Consider the following 22,929-nt stretch of genomic DNA (forward strand, 5'->3'; position numbering starts at 1 on the left):
ACATATTCAATGGCCCACTCCATCATTGCAGGTTCTGAGTATAAATGTAAACTTTCACAGATTAAAAACTTACACAATATACCTACAGTGGTGATTTATCTCAAGGACATAGGGTTAAAATGTGGAGAATAAACAGGTCAAATCAGGGGAATTTTCATGTCTTAGTCTTGAATTACTCCATATATTATTTTACTGTTCATCTCAGCGTCTGATATTGCAAACCACTTATACTCACATGTGTGTTTCCTTCAGTTCACAGAAGAAGGTGGTATCTCTGGAATAAAGTTTCTGGTCAGTCTCATTTTTTAAAATGAAGAAATCTTCTTTCTTCTTGAGGAAAATATCAGCCAAAAAATTCCCAGGTCACTCTTCCAGTTTTTATCCCCTTCGCCTGGCTGGTTCACCAATAACATGTAAGCAATGCACTTGCAGAGTCTCATTTCATCAAAATGGTGGTTTATTGAACAGTAAAAATAATATAATGCTATACACATACACCAGGCATTGAAAGGCAGCTCAAATATAATTTAAGGACAGTTCTTTACCCCCTGTGTGTAGGTATTGTGAGTGAATTTGCATATAAAGGGTCACCTCATTGGAAGGTGAGGAGCCTGAGGCAGTGATGGGGTAGGACAGAATGGAGACTTTTTGATAACTGTAGTTCAACTACTTCCTTATCACCCTAGTGGTGCTGACTGGAACCCCCATTCTTTCCCCGACTTCCCTTATGATCATGAATTGCTAACACTGTCTGTATTCAAATGATCAACCAAGAAAATTGGTGCATCTTTACTACTTTTCCTTACACTCACACAAAGCAGTCAAGAGACTCACCTTAGTAGAGATTAGAGACCAATATATTACAGTTTTATGTAGCTGAGTAAACCCATGTTCTTAAATTTTCAGAAAATAAGCTATACAAATCCATAAATTGTTTCTGTTGTTAATGTATACATACTGGAATGTTTCTTGTGTTTCTATTTTTGAAATACTGTTTTTGTTTTTGAGATATTGTTTTTTGTTTTTGAGACATTTTTAAAGCACTTCGTATAATTTTTTTTTAACATATTCTGTTGTTAAAATTGAAACAAACACATCTTTTTTAATTCAAATAAATTCCACTAAAATCAGCTTATGGGTTCACTGTTAAAATCTAAACTTACGATGGTCTGTTCTTGTTCGCTTGTTTGCCTAAGTCATTGTTTTAAATTTCTCCCAAATATGCCACACTATGAGATGAAAATGAATATGACTGTCTCAGAAAGTGCATGCAGAACTCATGCAAAAATAGTGGTATTAAAATTCAGAATGAATAAACCACAAACTTATTAAACAACAGATAAATCACAACTAATCAAATTGCTGCTAAACAATATTTAAATAGCTCATTTATTATTTTTTCATATATATTTTTTTTACTTTATACACATTCTTGAATATTCGACAATGCTGACTCATCTCTATTTAATCTGATTTAATTTAAGCCATCTTTACAAACATTAAAAGGCAGCTAATGAGAAAAAGACAAACAATGGCTGACATTATGGCAAAGCACTCGATAATCTAGTTCCTCCAGACTGGCTCCACCATTACTTATTATTGGGGTTCCCAGTTCCATTGAGTAAGAGGCATCACCCTTCTCCAATGCCATTTAGATAAGATTTGACCTCAAATAGAGATTGTATTAGTAATAATTCACATTAGCAAACCTGGAAAACGCTATACAAAATGGAGGGTAGGCAGGAAAAAATGTGTTTTGTCACTGAGGATAGGATAGAGGAGCAACAAAGGCAAAAATGCTTTAAAAGAAGCAAATGATTTTCATATCAAGTTAAATGGCAAGTGAAGGTGACAGAATGGAAAGCATACAGGAATTACTAGAGATGCATAATATATTGGTTAACATAATTAAAAATCAAGTTATCAGTATTGATCTGATGTGACAATCTTGGCCAATATTAAAAGTCTATCAATGTTCAAAATTAGCAGGACCAGAGCTAAAGACTTAACTACTACAATAACTGAGATGATTACATTGGACAATGATTCCTTTTCCATAGTGGAGAACAAAGGATTTTATTACCTCATTCACAACTTAGAAGTAGGGCTGCCATTTTCAATCTGAAGATATAAGGGACGCTTGCTTAATTCAGTAAAAATATTGCACATTTATTGGTTTTATAACAAAAAACACAACTTTATTCATATTTTTACAAAAATATGTATCAGATGAGAAAGAGGCAATAGTTTTAAGTAAAACATACATTTTAAGTACTAATAAATTGAATCCCAAATTACAGTTCTAAAAGTGTTGTTCTGAGTTAAAAAGTTAATTGACAAGCAGTCTGATTTGGTGCTTTTTAATTAGTAACACCTTATACCAATAACATAAACACCAAACAGTTGTATTTAGTATCCCTTTGGGAGCCAATGACTACAATTGCAATTAATAGCAAAATGTCAAGAACAGAACTAAATGAGTCTGTCAAAAAACATGATACTTAAAATGTCTGTGTGGAAGATATGTGCAGATATGTGCAGTTAAAATGTCCTTGTTATTGGACCATCATTATTAAACCAATAAATCTGCAGCATTTTTACAGACTTAAGCAAACATCCCAAGATTTTATGTCAGCGGTATCGGTTCACCTAATTTGATTTTTACTCTTCCACAAGCAAACAAGCTGGTTTTAATACTTGTAACTTGTAAGACTGGCAACTTGAACTCTTGATCACGCTCAAAACTTCTATCAGCTGGTTACCCCTACCAAAGAACAATTGCTTATTTTAACATTAAATTGTTTCAGACTGCTAATCAGCAAAGTGGGTAAACCCCTTAAAAGCTAGGTGAGACAAGGATTCTAGCATTAACATTGGCTATATTGTACATTAACAAAACAGATTAAATGAATAGTGTTTGAATGTTTGATAAAAATTTGTTGCACCAGAAGCATATTTACTCACATATCAAATACACCACAGATCACTGTACTCCATAAATACTGGATTTTGAAAAGAGGCATTGTTATAAAAACCAAATTTGTGTTAAGAAAATTATTACCAGTTATAGTGCAGGACACACATTAGATAAGCGTTAACATTCACAGGACTGACACACAAAGCAACACAATACAAAAAACTCACACTGAATACATTAGGAATCAATCCCATACAACATACCTGCAAGACGTACGAACGTAAAACACACTTCAGCCCCTCTGCACGTCACAGTCTCAGTCATGCAATATTACCAGGAAGCTCTGCTTTTCTAAAAGCATACCTTGTAAAAGCAGAACCTTAATATGAGTTGGCTTAGTGATAAATCCATTTGTCAGCTAAGACACATGGCCACAGCAGTGGAATTAAAGTCTAGGCACCTAGGTAGCTAGCTTCATACAGGTCCAAACCTGCCTCACTCACTGGTTTAGCTTGTCCCAAATCAGTGACTTTGCTACAGGAAATCCTTCATTCATAGAATTCACTAGGAAATTGAGTTACTTTGTGTGCTTTAGTACTTGGTGCAGCCACACCTCATCTCTCACAAACTAGTCTTACAGCTAAACAACGTCTTCAGTTTCACCTCCCAGGACTTCTTATTTTTCCCCGCCTCCATTCTTTGGCCTCACCCTCCTCTGTCCTTCTAAATTCCACAAACATTTTCCTATCAGTGTTTCTTAATGTGTCACCCATCTTGCTTTTTTGCACACACCTTCTTTGTGACCTTGCTGTGCTTTAGTTACATTTTTTTAGTGGTTCACAATCAGTATGATGGTAGTGAAACAAAAATAACAACATGGACAGGTGAATAAAATGGATATTAAGATTGAATGTTGCATGATCTGATCAAACAGGGTTTAGCAATATGATATATGTTTTGGATGAGTAAGTTTTATTCATTCTATACACTTGGGAGCATAACAGCAACACAGCAAAATTTGTTTACAAGGCAGCAGCTCTCCTTTTATCTTTGAGAAAAGATTATACATATTGGTCATAACACAGCCTCCAATCAAAGAGAAACCTACCTCAACCCTGACTGCAAATCAAGAAGGCGAACAAGACAAAACAGAGAGATTCTGCAAATAACAAATGAATCAGGGTAACATTTGACAGTTGCATAGATACATTCCAAAGTGTGAAACAAGCACGCTACTCACAAGTTCTGACTAGGAACATACCTGAAGTAATGCAAATAAAACCTGTCCTTCTGGCCCTGCTCCTTTTTTCTCCCATACTCAAAAGATCAAGAATTCAGAACTATATTATATTGTTTGGATTCCTTTCTCCATTTGACCCCATGGCTTGACTTGTGTCTATGTAGACCAGAATGATAAGGATTAGCGTGTCTAAAGAAACAGATGTGGTAATTTAACTGTAAATGGTGCTTGCACCAAATGATAAAATCAATATCTGTCACGTTCAGCTCCGAACGCTCCTCGTGTGTGCCACGCCCCCTCATTACCTCCTGTTGAATCCTGATTGTCGTTACCTGTTCCCTATTCCGTTTGCCTTGTCTTATGTATTTAGTCCTAGTCTCAGTCAGTCTTCCCCAGATTAGTCATTGTAGTGTCCGTTGATGTCCCTACCTGTCTGTCCTTTGGTCAATAAAACCCCATTTATCTGTGAGTACAGCTCGATTCGCCTGCTTTCCGGCTCACCTGCCCTCGGAACGTGACAGAATGACTAATCTCCAAACCAAGCTCAGCGCTGCCAGGGAAGAACTCCCCATAGAAGAAGAAGTGATTCACTGGACCAACCTGCTGGAACTCCGGGACGATCCAGTAGCCCGTCCGCTCGTAAAGAGGTGTTGGGTGCTCATCAAGAAGTGGTACGATATCGGTGAGGAACAGCTTCACGTTAAGGTGGGAGAACACCTACGTCAGCTGAAGGAGAGAGCGGCTGTTTGGTTATCCCCGCTGGGATATACCTCCTGGGAGCCGCCCCCCGACTCACCCTCTACCTTCCACTCCGTCTTACGTAAGACGGCTAGAGCTCCAGCCTCCACCGCACAGCAAAAGACGCGTCTTCAGCAGCACATGACTGAGCTGAACGCGGCGTCTGCTGCTCAACCCCCCAGCTCCGGAAGAAAGCAGCACCAAGGATGGCATGAGAGAGAGTCCGCGCTCTAATTAGGAGCCTGCTCATTAACGCCCGCTGGGGAAGACGCCTCGATTACCGGTGAGCCCCGTGCCAGTAAACCCCGTGATTACTGGCCAGAACGCTCACCCGGAAAAGGGATCAGCGCCATAAAAGATGCAATTCCCCGGGACCAGCCCATAAAGGGGTAGTCCCAGGCGCACCGGATCCGGACCCGCAGACTCCGGACCTGCAAGCAGCGCCTGCTTCTGCTACGGTCGCCGCTCTGCCCGTGGCACCGCCTGCTGATGCTGCCGCCTCACTGTCCACGGCACCGCCTGCAGCTGTCGCCACTTTGCCAGTGGCACCGCCTGTCCTGCCTGACCCGCTAGCTCTGCCTGCGGTCCCTGCAACTGCCGCCGCTCTGCCTGCGGCACTGCCCGAGGCACCCGCGGCTGCGCCCCCTGCTGGCCGTGTGATGGCGGCGCCCGCGGAGGCGCCCCCTGCTGGCCGTGTGATGGCGGCGCCCGCGGAGGCGCCCCCTGCTGGCCGTGTGATGGCGGCGCCCGCGGAGGCGCCCCCTGCTGGCCTTGTGATGGCGGCGCCCGCCTAGGTGCCCCCTGCTGGCCGCGTGACGGCGGCGCCCGCCGAAGCGCCCCCTACTGGCCGCACGCCCAAGGTGCCTGCTGCAGCGCCACCCAGGGTTGCTGAGCCACAACCCTGCCTGGAGACCGGGAAGAGGTTTCGCCTCCTGCAGGAGCTGTACTGGCGGGTGATGGGAGAACCCGCCATTAAAGACTCCTGAGAGGCAGCTCCGCTCCTGGAGCAGCTCCGGAGGGGGTTCGCCACCGCCGCCCCTGATTCCCCACTGCCCGCACGTTCACTCTGCCTGCGCCACCGCCTGAGGCCGGCTCTTCTGTCCTGCCCGTCCAGCCTGGCTCTTCCGTCCAGCCCAGCTCTCCCGTCCAGCCGGCTCTTCTGTCCTGCCCGTCCAGCCCGGCTCTCCCGTCCAGCCCGGCTCTCCGGTCCTCCCAGCAATGGCCCAAGTCCCCAAGGAGGTCCCGGACAGCTGGACCCCCGCTCCTCTCTCCTTGAAGGAGGAGGAGCTTGAGTGGGACCCCTCGGGGACCTCCCTCGAGACTCCCTCGCCCTTGCACCAGCAAGGACGACACCCCCCAGGATCCCGCCTATCTGTGTCCTGCAAGGGGAGGGGACATAGATGCCGGGCCTGGGTCCCGCCCTCCCTGCCCCCTAGCTCGCCCTCGCTCGCTTTGGCTGGGGCACGGGGTGCGCCTGTGGCTCCTCTGGCTCTGGGTCGGCGGTCGCCTGCGGATCCCCCTCCGCGGCCTCGTTTCCCGGCCTCAGTCCCGCCTCCAACTCCATGTCGGTCGCCTCCGGGCCCCCCTGCTTCGGAGGGGCGTCGGACGGCGCCTTCACCGGCTCCAGCTACGCCGTCATAAGAACATAAGAACTATACAAACGAGAGGAAGCCATTCGGCCCATCGAGCTCGCTTGGGGAGACCTTAACTAATAGCTCAGAGTTGTTATTATTTACACGCTGTGTAAAGAAGTGCTTCCTTAAATCCAGTTTGAAATGTTCTCCCGCTAATTTCCACCTATGGCCACGAGTTCTTGTATTTGAACTAATGCTGAAGTAACTATTCGGTTGAACAGCATCCAAACCTGTTAGAATCTTATAGACCTGGATCATGTCCCCTCAGTCTCCTTTGCTTGAGGCTGAACAGATTTAGCTCAAATAACCTTTCCTCGTATGACATTCCTCTAAGACCAGGAATCATTCTTGTGGCCCTACGCTGCACCTTTTCTAAGGCCGCTATGTCCTTTTTAAGATATGGTGACCAAACCTGTACACAATATTCTAGGTGAGGTCTCACCAAGGAATTGTATAATCTTAGCATTACCTCCCTTGACTTAAACTCCACACACCTGGAGATATACCCCAACATCCTATTGGCCTTTTTTATTGCTTCCCCGCACTAGGGAGAATGAGACATGGAAGCATCAACATACACACCAAGGTCTTTCTCATAATCAGCTACCTTTATTTCAGTAGGTCCCATAAAATACCTGTACTTTATATTTCTGCTCCCTACATGGAGTACCTTACATTTGTCTATGTTAAACTTCATCTGCCAGGTGTCAGCCCAGTCACTAATTAAATTACGATCCCGCTGTAGCTGCTGAGCCGCTAGTTCAGTATCTGCTACACCACCCACCTTGGTGTCATCTGCAAATTTCACCAGTTTACTGTATATATTGGTGTCTATATCATTTATGTAAATTAGGAACAAAAGTGGTCCTAAAATTGAACCCTGCGGTACCCCACTATGAACGCAGGCCCACTGTGACATTGAGCCTCTTATAACTACTCGCTGCTTCCTATCCGTTAACCAGTTATCAATCCAGGTCGCTACAGTTCCTAAAATACCTGTCGCTTTGAGTTTAAGTGAGAGCCTCTTGTGGGGAACAACATCAAAAGCCTTTTGGAAATCTAAGTAGATGACATCATAGGCCTTCTTATCATCAACTTCCTGAGTAGCTTCCTCAAAAAACTCCAACAGATTTGTTAAACAGGATCTACCTCTCCTAAATCCATGCTGGCTATCCCTCAAAATGTTATTTGAGTCCAGGTAATCTACCATTTTCTCTTTGATTATAGCCTCCATAACTTTACCAGTTATACAAGTTAGACTGATTGGCCTATAGTTTGACAAATTATTTCTATCCCCTTTTTTGAAAATGGGCGTTATGTTGGCATGCTTCCAATCAGAAGGTACCACACCATCAGATAAGGATTTTTGAAACTGTAATGTTAAGGGTTGGCAAATAATATCCCTCATCTCTTTTAACACTATAGGTAAGATGCCATCAGGGCCCTGTGATTTATTTATTTTGAGCTTAGCTAGGCTTTGCAAAACATCAGCTTCAGTTATATATATATTAGTTATAGACGATGTTGGATTAGTAATAAGAACTGGTAAGTTACTAGTGTCCTCAACAGTGAATACCTGTGCAAAACTATCATTGAACTCATTTACTATGTCAATGTCGTTTTCAATTATAAGACCCTTACTATCCTGCAGATTAGTAATTTCAGCTTTTAGAGCTCTTTTAGAGTTAAAATACTGGAAGAAACTTTTAATGTCATCCTTAGCCTCCAATGCGATCTTCCTTTCGACATTCCTTTTAGCTCGTCTAATGTAATTTTTTAATTCAGCCTGTAGATTTAGATACTCTTGCTTTATTATGTCATCATCAGTTATTTTCCATCTCCTGAACAAAGCCCTTTTCCTCCTTACTTTATACTTTATTTCCCTATTAAACCACCTAGGTTGCAATTTCCTAGATTTATTCTTGCTGGAAACAGGTATGAAGTCCTCTTGCACTTGCAATAATGTGCTTTTAAAAAATTCCCATGCCTCTTCAACAGTTTTGTTATTTAACTCCATCCAGTCTACAGTTTCTAGTTTTAATCTCATACAATTGAAGTTAGCCTTCCTAACATTATATATTTTTGTTTTGGACTTTGCTCTTCGGGCACTAAACTTAACCTCAAATTTAACCATGTTATGATCGCTACTGTCAAGTGGTTCTAAAACGTCTAATTTACCAATCCGGTCCTGGTTATTAGACAAAACAAGATCAAGAATGGCATCTCCCCTGGTAGGGGTGTTAACAAACTGAGTAAAAAAACAATCCTGTACTAATTCCACCATCTCAAGTTAATTTTCAGAAGAGCCAGCAACAATGTCCCACTGCATCCCCGGTAGATTAAAATCACCCATAACTACGTACACATCATTTTTATTGCTCATAATCCTAATATCACTGTATAACAATCTGCTTTCCTCAGCAGCTACATTGGGTGCTCTGTAACAAACACAGACAATTAGGCTATTTGAGTTTGTAGCATCTAATTTTACCCATATAGCTTCCGTACTTTTACTTCCGTCGCCTGCTGCGGCTTCCCCCTCCTGCCTGCCTCCATCGGTGTTCCCTCTTGTTCCCTCCATGTCCCCTCCGTCTCTCCCTCGTCCCGTTCCCTCGGCCCCTGTGTGGTCCCCTCCTGCTCCCTCCTCCCTCTCGCCTGCGGCCCCTCCGGCCACTGCCCGTCGCCTGCCTGGGCTCCCTCGGGCTCCCCTTTGTCCCCCTTCTGTTCCTGTCTGGTCTCCCCTGTCTGCTCCTCCTTTCTTCGTCCCGCCTGTTTCTCCTCCTCGTCCCTGTGTTCCTCCTCCGTGCACTCCTGGCCCCTTCGTGTCGCCTGTGGGTGCTTCCTCCGTGTCTCCCTTCTCTGTCTGTCTGTCCGCGTTTCCGCTCTTGTGTGGGGTTTTGTCGTGGGTTTTGCCCCTGTGCCTGTTTTGTGCTTCTGTCTTGTTCCCAGTCCCTCGTTGATTGTCTGCTTTTGTTTTCCAGGTCCTGTTCCTCGTCCCGTCCGTCGCCTCCCCTCGGGCGCACCTGGTGTGCGCGCCTTTGGGGGGGGGTTATGTAACATTCAGCTCCGAACACTCCTCGTGTGTGCCACGCCCCTTCATTACCTCCTGTCGAATCCTGATTGTCGTCACCTGTTCCCTATTCCGTTTGCCTTGTCTTATGTATTTAGTCCTAGTCTCATTCAGTCTTCCCCCAGTAAATATTACATAAGTAGGCCAACCATTCTTTAAGTTCAAGACATGAGGGTTGAAAGGAAAATTAAATTCACTGAGATGATCCTCAGGCTGAGTCTGATTGAAGCATTGAATCAATTGCCAATTTCGTTCACTCTACAACCAAGTCCACAATGGATAAGTGAGTTCTACTTACCTACTGAAACACTATACATCTAACATTATCCAACAATCACCATATCTTAATTTAGGATTTATTTCTAATCAGTTCTAAAAGATACCTACACTGTATAAAATTGCTGTAATTTTTACAGTAAATATTATAAATATTACAATAGACTACTGTATTTTGAAATTTACAGCATTACAAGGAACATGCTAAATAATTGCTGTAAAATTACAGTAGTATCTACCATAATATAGTGTGCTTGTTTTTTAAGGAAGAATGTATTTTTCTATAGATTCTGGGAACATGATTATACAGTAATGCTACAGGATATCATACATATTCTTTTTTTTTCTAGTGTTGAAATCCAGTTTTGGAACTTAGTCAACTGTAATAAATACAGCCGTTTTAACAAAATATTTACACCATGTTGACTCTGATATATGATTATATAATGTACACAACTATTAGTTTAAAACTGTTTGCTTAAAAAAAAAACACATGATTAGACAACTCGGCGGAGCGTAGTGCATGTGATGTCATTTCGTCATCAGCAGCGGACATCTTGGGACTTCTCACGAGTCACGACTTCTGGTGCTCTTTTTTCCTATTTCGCGCTCAACTCCTGCACTCTACGATAAAGAAGTTGGCAACACTGCGATTACCAGAGAAGAGGACCTCAAAAGAGTAAGAGTGAGGGAGGTGAGTGTAACTACTAATTCATGCTTCAGTTAAAACGTGAAATCCTGATACATGTGTTCAATTCTATGCTATTTGCTTTTTTAGTGCAATGTTAGGATTAACGTTAGCTGGGTAACGCTAACTAACTTTTTTTCATCTTGAAAGCATGACCTGTCTGCCATATTACTATACATTTTCGATAGCTGTTCGGTATAAAATTAGTGTGGATTGTTGTTAGTAGTCACGTTAACTTTAAAACATTGCAATTACATTAATAAAATTAAGTTATGTAGGTTTTATGCAACTCGGCAACATTAGTGTTTAACTGGACTGTCAAGCTATTAACTAATTAGCACGTGTTTGTTTCGATGAAGATGCTGTTTTTTTTAAGTTTTAGTTTTGTACTTATAAGGGTGTATGTAGTCAAATTAGTACTTTAGTTGTTCATTACAAAGTACATTGGAAATTACTGTGCACATGCTTTACTTCTGTGTATGTAACGTTATTAGCATTTTTTTTTTATTATTTCAGTTGAAGATGTTTATCTGTAAATTCTGTAATAATGAGAGCTGCACAATCCTACATTTTGTGCAGCATGTGAAATTGCATAGAAATGTGCCTAATTCACAATTTAGATGTGGTGTGCCTGATTGCCCACATGTTTTTACAAAGTTTTCTTCATTGAAGTCCCACATATACAGACATCACAAAGAACATCACACGTCTGCTAAAGAGATTCAGGCACAGATGTGTGATAAAACATTTAAATGCCATGTAGACTTTTGTGAAGTTCAATGTGGGACCCTAACACAGTTTTTGTCTCATTTGAAGAGCCACATTCAGTCAGGTCTGGAGATCCCCATTTGGTTGCAACAGGACATTTAAGGTGAGATCTACATTCGCATCACATGTATCACGGACTCATAAAATGTGCTCTGTAAACCAATTGATAGAGCCTGCTATGGCCACGGAAACTCCAGTTTCTGATGTTGTGTCTGAGAGTGAGAGATCAGATGTTGTAGAGCACAGTTTTTCTGAAGTTGTGGATGAATCTCTTTTTCTTAGAAATTTAACCCTTTTCTATGTGAAATTGCAAGCTAAATTGCTATTACCTGAGTCTACCATTCAAGGCATTGTTGAAGAATTTCAAAATATCCATGACATTGGGCAGTCTTATTTTCTTAGTAAACTGAGAGAAAAGCTTGCTTTGCTTGAATTATCAGAGGAGAGGATTAATGACGTGATTGATCAGTTGTCTAGGGAGGATTTGCTGACAGCTTGTAATAGTGGTGTTCTCAGTACAGCACAGAGGAGAAAGACGGCTTTCAAGCAAGATTGTTGAGCCAGTCCCTATTTTGCTGGGAGTTAGTGAAAGAAATGGGAAAGAGTGCTTTGCTCAGTATGTCCCAGTTAAGCAGACCATCAGTGCTCTGTTTCAGTGCCAGTCTGTAAGGGATCAGTATGAACATATGCACTCACAAACAGCTGAAAATGGTCTGTTTCGGGATCTAAAGGATGGCAAGAATTTTTCTGAAAATTCTTTGTTTCTTGCTGATCCATCATCTCTGGGTTTGATCATTTATCAGGATTCATTCGAGGTGGTAAATCCTTTGGGCTCAGCCAGAAAAAAACACAAATTGCTGGCAGTCTATCTTACCTTGACTGATATTTTACCTCATAACAGGTCAAACGTAGACCACATGCAGCTCGTTCTTTTGTGTAATGAGCAAGATTTTAAGCAGTTTGGACCAGCTCATGTTTTTAGATCACTAATTGAAGATCTCAAAGATCTTGAAGAGAACAGTGTCGTTGTGAATGATGGCAAAACTTTGAAAGTTTCTTTGTGTTCCATCGTAGGTGACAACCTGGGATCCCACACCATTGGTGGTTTTGTCGAGAACTTTAGCCGAAGCCTACATTTCTGCAGGTATTGCACCATTGACAGAGACACATTTCATGCCACGCCTTTGGAACCTGCTTTGAAGCGAACTGTGGAGTCTTATGAGAGAAACATTCAGGAACTTGCAGCCAGTGGCGATAATTTAGTTGATGGAGTCAAGTTTAACTCTCCTTTCAATCAGCTGAATTCTTTTCATGTTTGTCAGCCTGGCTTGCCCCCTTGGCTTGGCCATGACCTCTTTGAGGGTGTTGTGGCATCTGATCTTAAGCTGTACATTGATTACTTGGTAAATCAAGAAAAATGCTTTACTTTCACAGAGCTTAACCGTTATATTAAACAATTTGAGTACACAGGAAATGATGCTGCCAATAAACTAGCTGAGATCAACTCAGGGGGTGAGAGACTTTGTGGTCACGCTGTGCAGAATTGGTGTCTTCTAAGGCTTTTGCCAGTTATTGTTGGACACCGGATTAAGGATCCAGAATCAGAAGTGTGGCAGCTTGTTCTGCTTCTCAGACAAGTTGTAGACCTAATTTGTGCACCAGCAATAATGGCAGATCAGGTTGCTTATCTGAGAGTGCTCATTGAAGAGTATGTTCATTTCAGGTCTGTGACTTTCCCTTCTAAGCCTCTCAAGCCTAAACATCATTATTTGCGCCATTACCCAGAGCTCATAAAACAGTTTGGACCACTCATTCGGTTATGGACTATGAGGTTTGAGAGCAAGCATACCTATTTCAAGCAATGTGCTAGAAAATTGCACAACTTCAAAACTTATGTGCAACACTTGCAGAAAGGCACCAGCTTCTCCAAGCCTACTTAAGTGCTGGAAATCTCTTCCAGCTTTCTGTGCAAGTTGAGAGAGGCTCTGAATTTTATTCAGATGATTACAATGTCCTGACAGTGTGACCTGGAAGGGGGTGATTGGGAGGAACGGCCTCCCTGATCTGAATCCGAGTGGTGTTCTGTTATTGGACTTCTGTGCAATGCATGGTTTGTCCATAACGAACACCATGTTCGAGCATAAGGGTGTCCATAAGTGGACATGGTACGAACATGCCCGGGGCTACAGGTCGATGATCGATTTTATAATCGTATCAACTGATCTGCGGCCCTCCGTCTTGGACACTCGGGTAAAGAGAGGGGCAGAGCTGTCAACTGATCACCACCTGGTGATGAGTTGGCTCAGGTGGCGGGGGAGGAAGCCGGTCAGACCTGGTAGGCCCAAGCGCATAGTGAGGGTCTGCTGGGAACGTCTGGCAGAGGCTCCTGTTCACTGGAGCTTTAACTCGTGCCTCCGGCAGAATTCCGACTGCATGCCGGGGGAGGTAGGAGACACTGTTCCGGATCTCCATTGTGGAAGCGGCCGTACGGAGCTGTGGCTGCAGGGTGGTCGGTGCCTGTCGTGGCGGTAACCCCCGTACCCGATGGTGGACACCAGAGGTGAGGGGGGCCGTGAAGCTGAAAAAGGAGGCTTACCAGGAATTATTAGCCCGGGGGTCTCCGGAGGCAGCTGACAGGTACCGGCGGGCCAGGCGGAACGCGGCTCGGGCGGTCGCAGAAGCAAAAACCAGGGCGTGGGAGGAGTTCGGTGAGGCCATGGAAAGTGACTTTCGGTCGGCCTCAAAAAGGTTCTGGCAAACCATACGGAGTATCAGGAGGGGGAAGCAGCTCCTGGTTCCTACTATTTATAGTGGGGGGGGGGGCTGTTGACCTCACCTGGGGACATCAGGAATACTTTGAGGACCTCCTCAACCCTGCCTCAGATACATCTACGCATACTGCCTTTGAGACATCTGAGGGCACAGAGCCCGAGGGTGCTGGGGCGGGCTTGCCCATCACTGAGGCTGAGGTGGCCGGGGTGGTTAAACAACTCCGTGGTGGCCGGGCCCCGGGGGTGGACGAGATCCGCCTGGAGTACCTGAAGGCTCTAGATGTTGTGGGGCTGTCGTGGCTGACACGCCTTCTCAACAGTGCGTGGAGGTCAGGGACAGTGCCGCTGGATTGGCAGACCGGGGTGGTGGTCCCCTTATTTAAGAAAGGGGACCGGAGGGTGTGTTCCAACTACAGGGGGATCACACTTCTCAGCCTCCCTGGGAAAGTCTATTCCGGGGTACTGGAGAGGAAGGTGAGATCGATAGTCGAATCTCGGATTCAGGAGGAACAATGCGGTTTTCGTCCTGGTCGTGGAACACTGGACCAGCTTTATACCCTTGCAAGGGTACTGGAGGGGGCCTGGGAGTTTGCCTATCCAGTCTACATGTGTTTTGTTAATTTGGAAAAGGCTTTTGACCGGGTTCCCCGAGGTGCTCTGTGGGGGGTGCTTCGAGAGTATGGGGTCCACTGTTTTGGGCGATCCGGTCCCTGTACGAACGGAGCAGAAGCTTGGTCCGCATTGTCGGCAATAAGTCGGACAAGTTCCAGGTTCGTGTTGGGCTCCGCCAGGGCTGCCCTTTGTCATCGGTCCTGTTTATCATATTTATGGACAGGATTTCTAGGCGCAGCCAAGGCGTCGAGGGTGTCCAGTTTGGTGACCTCAGGATTGCCTCGCTGCTTTTTGCAGACGATGTCGTCCTGTTGGCTTCATCTGCTGGGGATCTCCAGCAGGCAGTGGGGCGGTTCGCAGCCGAGTGCGAAGCGGCAGGGATGAGGATTAGCACTTCCAAGTCCGAGACCATGGTTCTCAGCCGGAAACGGGTGGTTTGCCCTCTTCGGGTTGGGGAAGACGTACTGCCTCAAGTGGAGGAGTTTAAGTATCTCGGGGTCTTGTTCACGAGTGAGGGTAGGCGAGATCGGGAGCTGGATAGACGGATCGGAGCGGCGTCTGCAGTTCTGCAGGCGCTTAACCGGTCCGTCGTGGCTAAGAAAGAACTGAGCCAAAAAGCCAAGCTCTCGATCTATTGGTCCATCTTTGTCCCTACCCTCACCTATGGTCATGAGCTATGGGTAATGACCGAAAGAACGAGATCGCGAATACAAGCGGCTGAAATGAGGTTTCTCCGCAGGGTGTCTGGGCTCTCCCTTAGGGATAGGGTGAGAAGTTCGGATATCCGGGAGGGCCTCAGAGTAGAACCGCTGCTTCTTCACGTCGAAAGGAGCCAGTTGAGGTGGTTTGGACATCTGGTGCGGATGCCTCCTGGGCGGCTACCCGGAGAGGTTTTCCGTGCATGTCCTACAGGGAGGAGGCCCCGGGGCAGGCCCAGGACTCGCTGGAGGGATTATATCTCTCGGCTGGCCTGGGAACGCCTCGGTGTCCCCCCCGAGGAGCTGGTGGGGTTAGCTGGGGAGAGGGAGGTCTGGGTGCCTCTACTGAAGCTGCTACCCCCGCGACCCAAACCCCGGACAAGCGGCAGATGATGGATGGATGGATGGATGATTACAATGAAACGATCAAGGAATCAATTGATCATTTTGATTTTCAGTCAGGCAATACATTAGTAGCTACTGAAATCACTTTGAAAGGTACAAAGTACAGGAAAGGAATGATTGTGCTTTTGGCCAGTAATGATGAGGGTTTGGAGGTTGGCAGAATTAAACTAATTCTTGTTCACCAGAATTCAGTGGTCTACTTTGTGACTGAGAAATGACATGCTGTGCAGTTGGTGGATTTGGGTGTATACTGCATAGCAGATGAGGACCCAAGACATGTCTGTGTACTTCAAGAGGAGCTATTAGATTATTACCCTCTCCAGGAGTACAAAACATTTGGCTTGTCTGTGATTGTGTTACACCACTCTTTTCCATCTTTTTAAGGTATGTCCAGTTTAGATGAGATAAAACTCGCCATCTGCTCTTCGTTACCTGGTCTCTCGGATGAAACCCTTCAAAAATTGATCCATGGGCTTACTATTGGTGTTGAAACAAAAGCTGACCTCAACTATGTGAAAGAAGGTGACCTCATGGAATACCTCAGGCCTATCCAATGTCGCAAACTACTAAATGCGTGGAAAAATGAAGGTATTTTACAGAAAAAAACATAATACTATTTGTTACTGATGTATATTTGAAAAATATTGTTAAATGTTCAATGTTCAAACTTCACTTTTTGTTAATATATTGGTTATTTATAGTTAGAACAAGCCAGCTGCTCGACATCCCAACGCTCATCTCATCAAGTTCTGTCTAATTCATCAAGCCCAGGATCAGAGAGTTCTTCAAGTTCTACACCATCTAGTTCTTCTGCTTGCTCTTCAGCATCTTGTTCCTGGGCTGAAACATTTAAAGTGCCTTGGGAAGTCATGCCTTCTGGAATTAAATTGGCCATTGCAAATAAAAAAAGACCATCACCAGCTGATCGAAGGCAGCTAGTAAGGATGTTAGTAGATAAAATGCAAAAACATGAAGTCAACCCATCAAAGGCACAGTGTCAGATTGTAGTGTAGAACATTGTTAAACAGTACCCGGACAGTTTTGCTGATGTTCTGGCTGATGGAACAAAAATAGGTAGTGGGTATGCCAATTTGCTCTTGCAAGTTAAAACCCGTGTTGAACATGTAAACAGAAACAACACATTAGCTCGTCGTAGAAAAGAACGACTACGATTATCATGCAGAACCACAAGTCAAAGCTCAAGAAGGCCAGCTGATCAATATGGTTGTGTCAGTTGGCAGCCAGAGGAGCTTCCTGCAGGAGAAAATGATGACACTCTAGAAGAGAAGCGCAAGCAAATGGTACTGCTTCATTCCACTGAAGGAATGTCTGGCGCCATTAGAGGAGAACTTCACAAGTTGATGGAGCTCACATATTACCGTCAATGCCGTGATATAAACACCACTCCACCTCCGCCACTGTCTGAACTAAAGAACTCATGGCCTTACCTGTTTTGTCTTAAGGGTATTTTTTTACATTTTCATTTGCTTACTGACATCACACTGCTCCAAAGAGTCATGGAGAGCATTGAAGGGAAAGGGAAGAGGATTCTACGATTTTTTCAAGAAAGGCCAACAAACAGTGAGGTACATGCTGTTCTGTCAAAGTATCAAAAGGGAAATTCTCTGGTCCTGTGCATCCTGCAACTCTTAATGGCCCATTTTAAAGAGAGAAGAGAAACCCTTCTAATTGAAGCTGATGTAAGTAATATCATTTTGATTTTTAATGTCTTAAAAGTTGAACTGGTAATGCAAAATATTTTTTTTAGGTAGCAGCAACTGCAGCCGACATGGAAAGAGATGGATTACCAGATTCACCTGCACTGATCATTCAAGGTAATGTACCTTACCTTCTGTCTCTATTATACACACTGTTCTTTGCTTTCTATTTCTATTTTTGCCACCGCTGTTCCTGTATTCCATTTCACAGTTCTATTCTCACTCCTATATTTCTTCCATTTGTTATTGTCTCTGAACCTCTCTCTCTCTCCTTATTGGTAACCATAGTCTTTATTATCTTTTAATTTATAGTATTATAGTATCAGTGTGTTTATTAGTTAACATGAACTACCCATGAACCATGCTTTTACAACACTTATTAATCTATGTCCTTCTGTATTTCTTTTACAGGTGAATCCATGACCCCAAGCAAGTGGATGTTGTCAGTCGAAAGGGAAGTTGTCCTTGGCCCATGTTCAGAGGCGTTTGTTGAGGGCCTGGCAGCATTGTTTGCGACCTATTACAACTTAAACCTTGCTTATCAGGATGAAGCTGCATGCACCCTTGAATTTATTCAGAGGTATGTCAGAGCATAAACTCCAACAAAAAATTTATTGTAGACATTCAAATTTTCTTTACTTTTTTAGGTTTACAAGTTTGGATATATTTTTTTTTTTTTTGGAAAAGTTGTCAAAAAGCAAAAAACTGAACACTGAATTTAGTACATGAAGCCAAAGTCCAGCAAAAATATTTTATCAAAAAAATCTATTACAAAATATGCATCAGGGATATGGATTTCCGTATTTTCCGACCTCTGAGGGATGACCCATGCGATTTGCGTAGATCCGAGTGTTTATTTTTTTTTGAGGGGTTGGGGGTGTTGAAATCATGCAAATGGCCTTAAGCTATTACCTAAATAAACTGCTAAAGATTGTTTTCTAAAACATGAACTGAATTCACTCCTAGCCACGCTTGGTTCGAGCCACTTTAATTTGCATTTGGGAACACAACATTTGTCATTAGAAACGTTTATAAATCTGTTGTTGTTTACTAAGAGAAGTTTAAGTGTCACATGATTCTTCAGAAATCATTGTAATATGCTGATTGCTGCTCAAGAAACATTTCTTATTATTATCAATGTTAAAAATAGTTTTGCTGCTTAATATTTTTGTGGAAACGATACCACTCAAACATTTGTATAAGATTTAAAAGAAAGAAATTAATCATTTTATTCATCATGTATGAAAGTGATATAAAGTGAATGAAGACATCTAAAACGATTTTAATTTCATTAAGTTTGTTAATGCATTTATTAATATTTTTGATAAATGCAGATAAATGTTAATTAAACTTTAAATTTATCAAAAAATCCTGAAAAAATATCATGTATCAACATTTCCACACACAATAAGAAGCAGCTAAATTTTCTACATTAATAACAATCAGAAATGATTTCTTGAGTCAAATAAATTGTAATGATTTCTAAATTCTGCTTTGCATCACAGGGATAACTTTACATTTTGTAATATATTTAAATTGAAAAGTTTTTTTTTTTAATTTGTAATGTTTCACAATATTGGTGTTTTTTTTTTCGTTTTTACTTTATTTGTCTGTAGCTGATCACGTGTCTGATGCAAACCATATATATATATATATACACTCACCTAAAGGATTATTAGGAACACCTGTTCAATTTCTCATTAATGCAATTATCTAATCAACCAATCACATGGCAGTTGCTTCAATGCATTTAGGGGTGTGGTCCTGGTCAAGACAATCTCCTGAACTGCAAACTGAATGTCAGAATGGGAAAGAAAGGTGATTTAAGCAATTTTGAGCGTGGCATGGTTGTTGGTGCCAGACGGGCCGGTCTGAGTATTTCATAATCTGCTCAGTTACTGGGATTTTCACGCACAACCATTTCTAGGGTTTACAAAGAATGGTGTGCAAAGGGAAAAACATCCAGTATGCGGCAGTCCTGTGGGCAAAAATGCCTTGTTGATGCTAGAGGTCAGAGGAGAATGGGCCGACTGATTCAAGCTGATAGAAGAGCAACTTTGACTGAAATAACCACTCGTTACAACCGAGGTATGCAGCAAAGCGTTTGTGAAGCCACAACCAACACGCACAACCTTGAGGCGGATGGGCTACAACAGCAGAAGACCCCACCGGGTACCACTCATCTCCACTACAAATAGGAAAAAGAGGCTACAATTTGCACGAGCTCACCAAAATTGGACAGTTGAAGACTGGAAAAATGTTGCCTGGTCTGATGAGTCTCGATTTCTGTTGAGACATTCAAATGGTAGAGTCAGAATTTGGCGTAAACAGAATGAGAACATGGATCCATCATGCCTTGTTACCACTGTGCAGGCTGGTGGTGGTGGTGTAATGGTGTGGGGGATGTTTTCTTGGCACACTTTAGGCCCCTTAGTGCCAATTGGGCATCGTTTAAATGCCACGGCCTACCTGAGCATTGTTTCTGACCATGTCCATCCCTTTATGACCACCATGTACCCATCCTCTGATGACTACTTCCAGCAGGATAATGCACCATGTCACAAAGCTCAAATCATTTCAAATTGGTTTCTTGAACATGACAATGAGTTCACTGTACTACAATGGCTCCCACAGTCACCAGATCTCAACCCAATAGAGCATCTTTGGGATGTGGTGGAACGGGAGCTTCGTGCCCTGGATGTGCATCCCACAAATCTCCATCAACTGCAAGATGCTATCCTATCAATATGGACCAACATTTCTAAAGAATGCTTTCAGCACCTTGTTGAATCAATGCCACGTAGAATTAAGGCAGTTCTGAAGGCGAAAGGGGGTCAAACACTGTATTAGTATGGTGTTCCTAATAATCCTTTAGGTGAGTGTATATATATATATATATACATATATACATACACACACACAGGTGCTGGTCATGTAATTAGAATATCATCAAAAAGTTGATTTATTTCACTAATTCCATTCGAAAAGTGAAACTTGTATAATGTATACATTCATTCCACACAGACTGATATATTTCAAGTGTTTATTTCTTTTAATTTTGATGATTATAGCTGACAACTAATGAAAACCCCAAATTCAGTATCTCAGAAAATTAAAATATTGTTAAAGGTTCAATATTGAAGACACCTGGTGCCACACTCTAATCAGCTAATTAACGCAAAACACCTGCAAAGGCCTTTAAATGGTCTCAGTCTAGTTCTGTAGGCTACACAATCAGGGGGAAGACTGCTGATTTGATAGTTGTCCAAAAGACGACAGTTGACACCTTGCACAATATATATTTGTCTCACCTTTGTGGAGCATGTTGCAGCCATCAAAATCTAAATTTGTTTTTAAAATACAATTAACTTAGTAAAACTATTGAAATATTTTCTTTGGCCCAAGCTCTTCAATAAATGAAATGTTAAGGAAAATTATATTTTAAAATGACACTTAAATTTATTTTATTCAGTGAGGTATATGCTGTTTTTTTTAAAAACAATTGCTGTGTGTTTTTTTTCATAGTGGAATCGTGGGCATTAACCCGGAAACTGGATCAAAAGTTGCTGGAAAGAGAGACAAGAAAATGAAAGGAATGAACCCACATGTATGCACACTGCTACGGAAGCTAATGGACTTTGAATGGCTTACCATTTAAAAAAAAAAAGTGTTCCAATGAAATTGAAGTGAGAGACTCTGAACTGATTGTCAAGTGCATGATTGATGTTCAAATTAATGTACATGCAATGTCTTGCCCCTTCATGGATTTGGCAGTTTAAAGGTAGGCACAGTTCAGACCCTTTCTTTTGTGTTTATTTAAACTTTGAGTTTATGAATGAAGTTCAGTCACACTGGAGGGAAAGTTTTGTTTGTTTTTTTTTCCCCCCAAGGATAAAGCCTTTGGTTTAATGTGCAATCTCCATTTTTGTTTCTTATATTTTGTTTCAAATATGTTTTGGAAAATGGTGCATATGTTAAATGAACATTTATTGTACAATAAATTGTTACATTTATGAAAACCTGTTATTTTGAAAGGTTTTTTCTTCACATCACACAAATTGACAAAGAATACTGAAAAAGTAGGTTTACACACCCTCACAGCAGTGCTGAATCTCAGCTATTACTTTAGTGAACTGAATTTCACAACAAATGCACTAATTTACTGTAAAATGTATTTGCAGTGCAAGTTCACAGTTGCTCTTGTAATTTCAGTCACATTCGTAACCGTTGCTACTGTACTTTTACAGGGATAGCTGTAAAAAAGCACCATAATTTTACAACATATATATTTATGTAATTTTTACAGCACAAATGTAATTATTGATTTACAGTAGTCTTGTAAATTTACAGTCTTACTGGCAACCAAAATTGCCAGTAAGTTACTGTAAATTTTACATAAAATTTTTTACAGTGTACTTCAAGAAGGTACCAAAAGTACAGAACTTCAAGGTGTTGGTTGTCCACGGGCATAAAAACTGGTACCGGTGCCGAATGGCATCACAACGCCAGGCAGGGTATTTTGTACTGAATTGAAAAAATGGCTGTAGTATATTATAGAGCTGGACAATGTGCGAGATTAATACTAACATTGCATGTTATGCACATCTAATTCTTACATTGCTAGTAAGCTAGATTAACATCTCTCTTTTTTACCTTCAATTTGGTATGGAAATTATAGCACAGGGAGTTTAAGTCTCGCTAAAACATTTTTACTCTGTCATAGGAAAAAAAAATAGCACGGTTTGCAATTTTAATGACTATTCATTTTCAATATTATCGAGTGTATGTTTGAAAATCAGTTTAAAATTTACCTCAGCTGCTTTGCATGAGCACTGCAATCCTTATCTGAAGGTGTGGTACCTTCTGATTGGAAGCATGCCAACATAACGCCCATTTTCAAAAAAGGGGATAGAAGTAATTTGTCAAACTATAGGCCAATCAGTCTAACTTGTATAACTGGTAAAGTTATGGAGGCTATAATAAAAGAGAAAATGGTAGATCCAGCATGGATTTAGGAGAGGTAGATCCTGTTTAACAAATCTGTTGGAGTTTTTTGAGGAAGCTACTCAGGAAGTTGATGATAAGAAGGCCTATGATGTCATCTACTTAGATTTCCAAAAGGCTTTTGATGTTGTCCCCCACAAGAGGCTCTCACTTAAACTCAAAGCAACAGGTATTGTAGGAACTGTAGCGACCTGGATTGATAACTGGTTAACGGATAGGAAGCAGCGAGTAGTTATAAGAGGCTCAATGTCACAGTGGGCCTGCGTTCATAGTGGGGTACCGCAGGGTTCAATTTTAGGACCACAATTGTTCCTAATTTACATAAATTATATAGACACCAATATATACAGTAAACTGGTGAAATTTGCAGATGACACCAAGGTGGGTAGT

The 22,929-nt window shown here is 42.3% G+C and overlaps 1 protein-coding gene and 1 pseudogene across 1 annotated transcript in view; one reads left to right on the forward strand and one right to left on the reverse strand.

The window, feature by feature from the left end:
• Window positions 1-3,592, reverse strand: part of plekha6 (pleckstrin homology domain containing, family A member 6) — a 139,556-nt gene extending 135,964 nt beyond the window's left edge. The window contains exon 1 of the mRNA XM_072715850.1: window positions 3,181-3,592. Within this exon, the coding sequence (XP_072571951.1) occupies window positions 3,181-3,241 (61 nt within the window). The 5' untranslated portion in view covers window positions 3,242-3,592. The remainder of the gene's footprint in view (window positions 1-3,180) is intronic.
• Window positions 3,593-8,432: 4,840 nt separating this feature from the next.
• LOC111838332 (uncharacterized) lies at window positions 8,433-21,440 on the forward strand (annotated as a pseudogene).
• The last annotated feature ends 1,489 nt before the right edge of the window (window positions 21,441-22,929 follow it).

The sequence above is a fragment of the Paramormyrops kingsleyae genome, chromosome 8 (assembly GCF_048594095.1).
Source record: "Paramormyrops kingsleyae isolate MSU_618 chromosome 8, PKINGS_0.4, whole genome shotgun sequence".
Classification (NCBI taxonomy): Eukaryota; Metazoa; Chordata; class Actinopteri; order Osteoglossiformes; family Mormyridae; genus Paramormyrops; species Paramormyrops kingsleyae.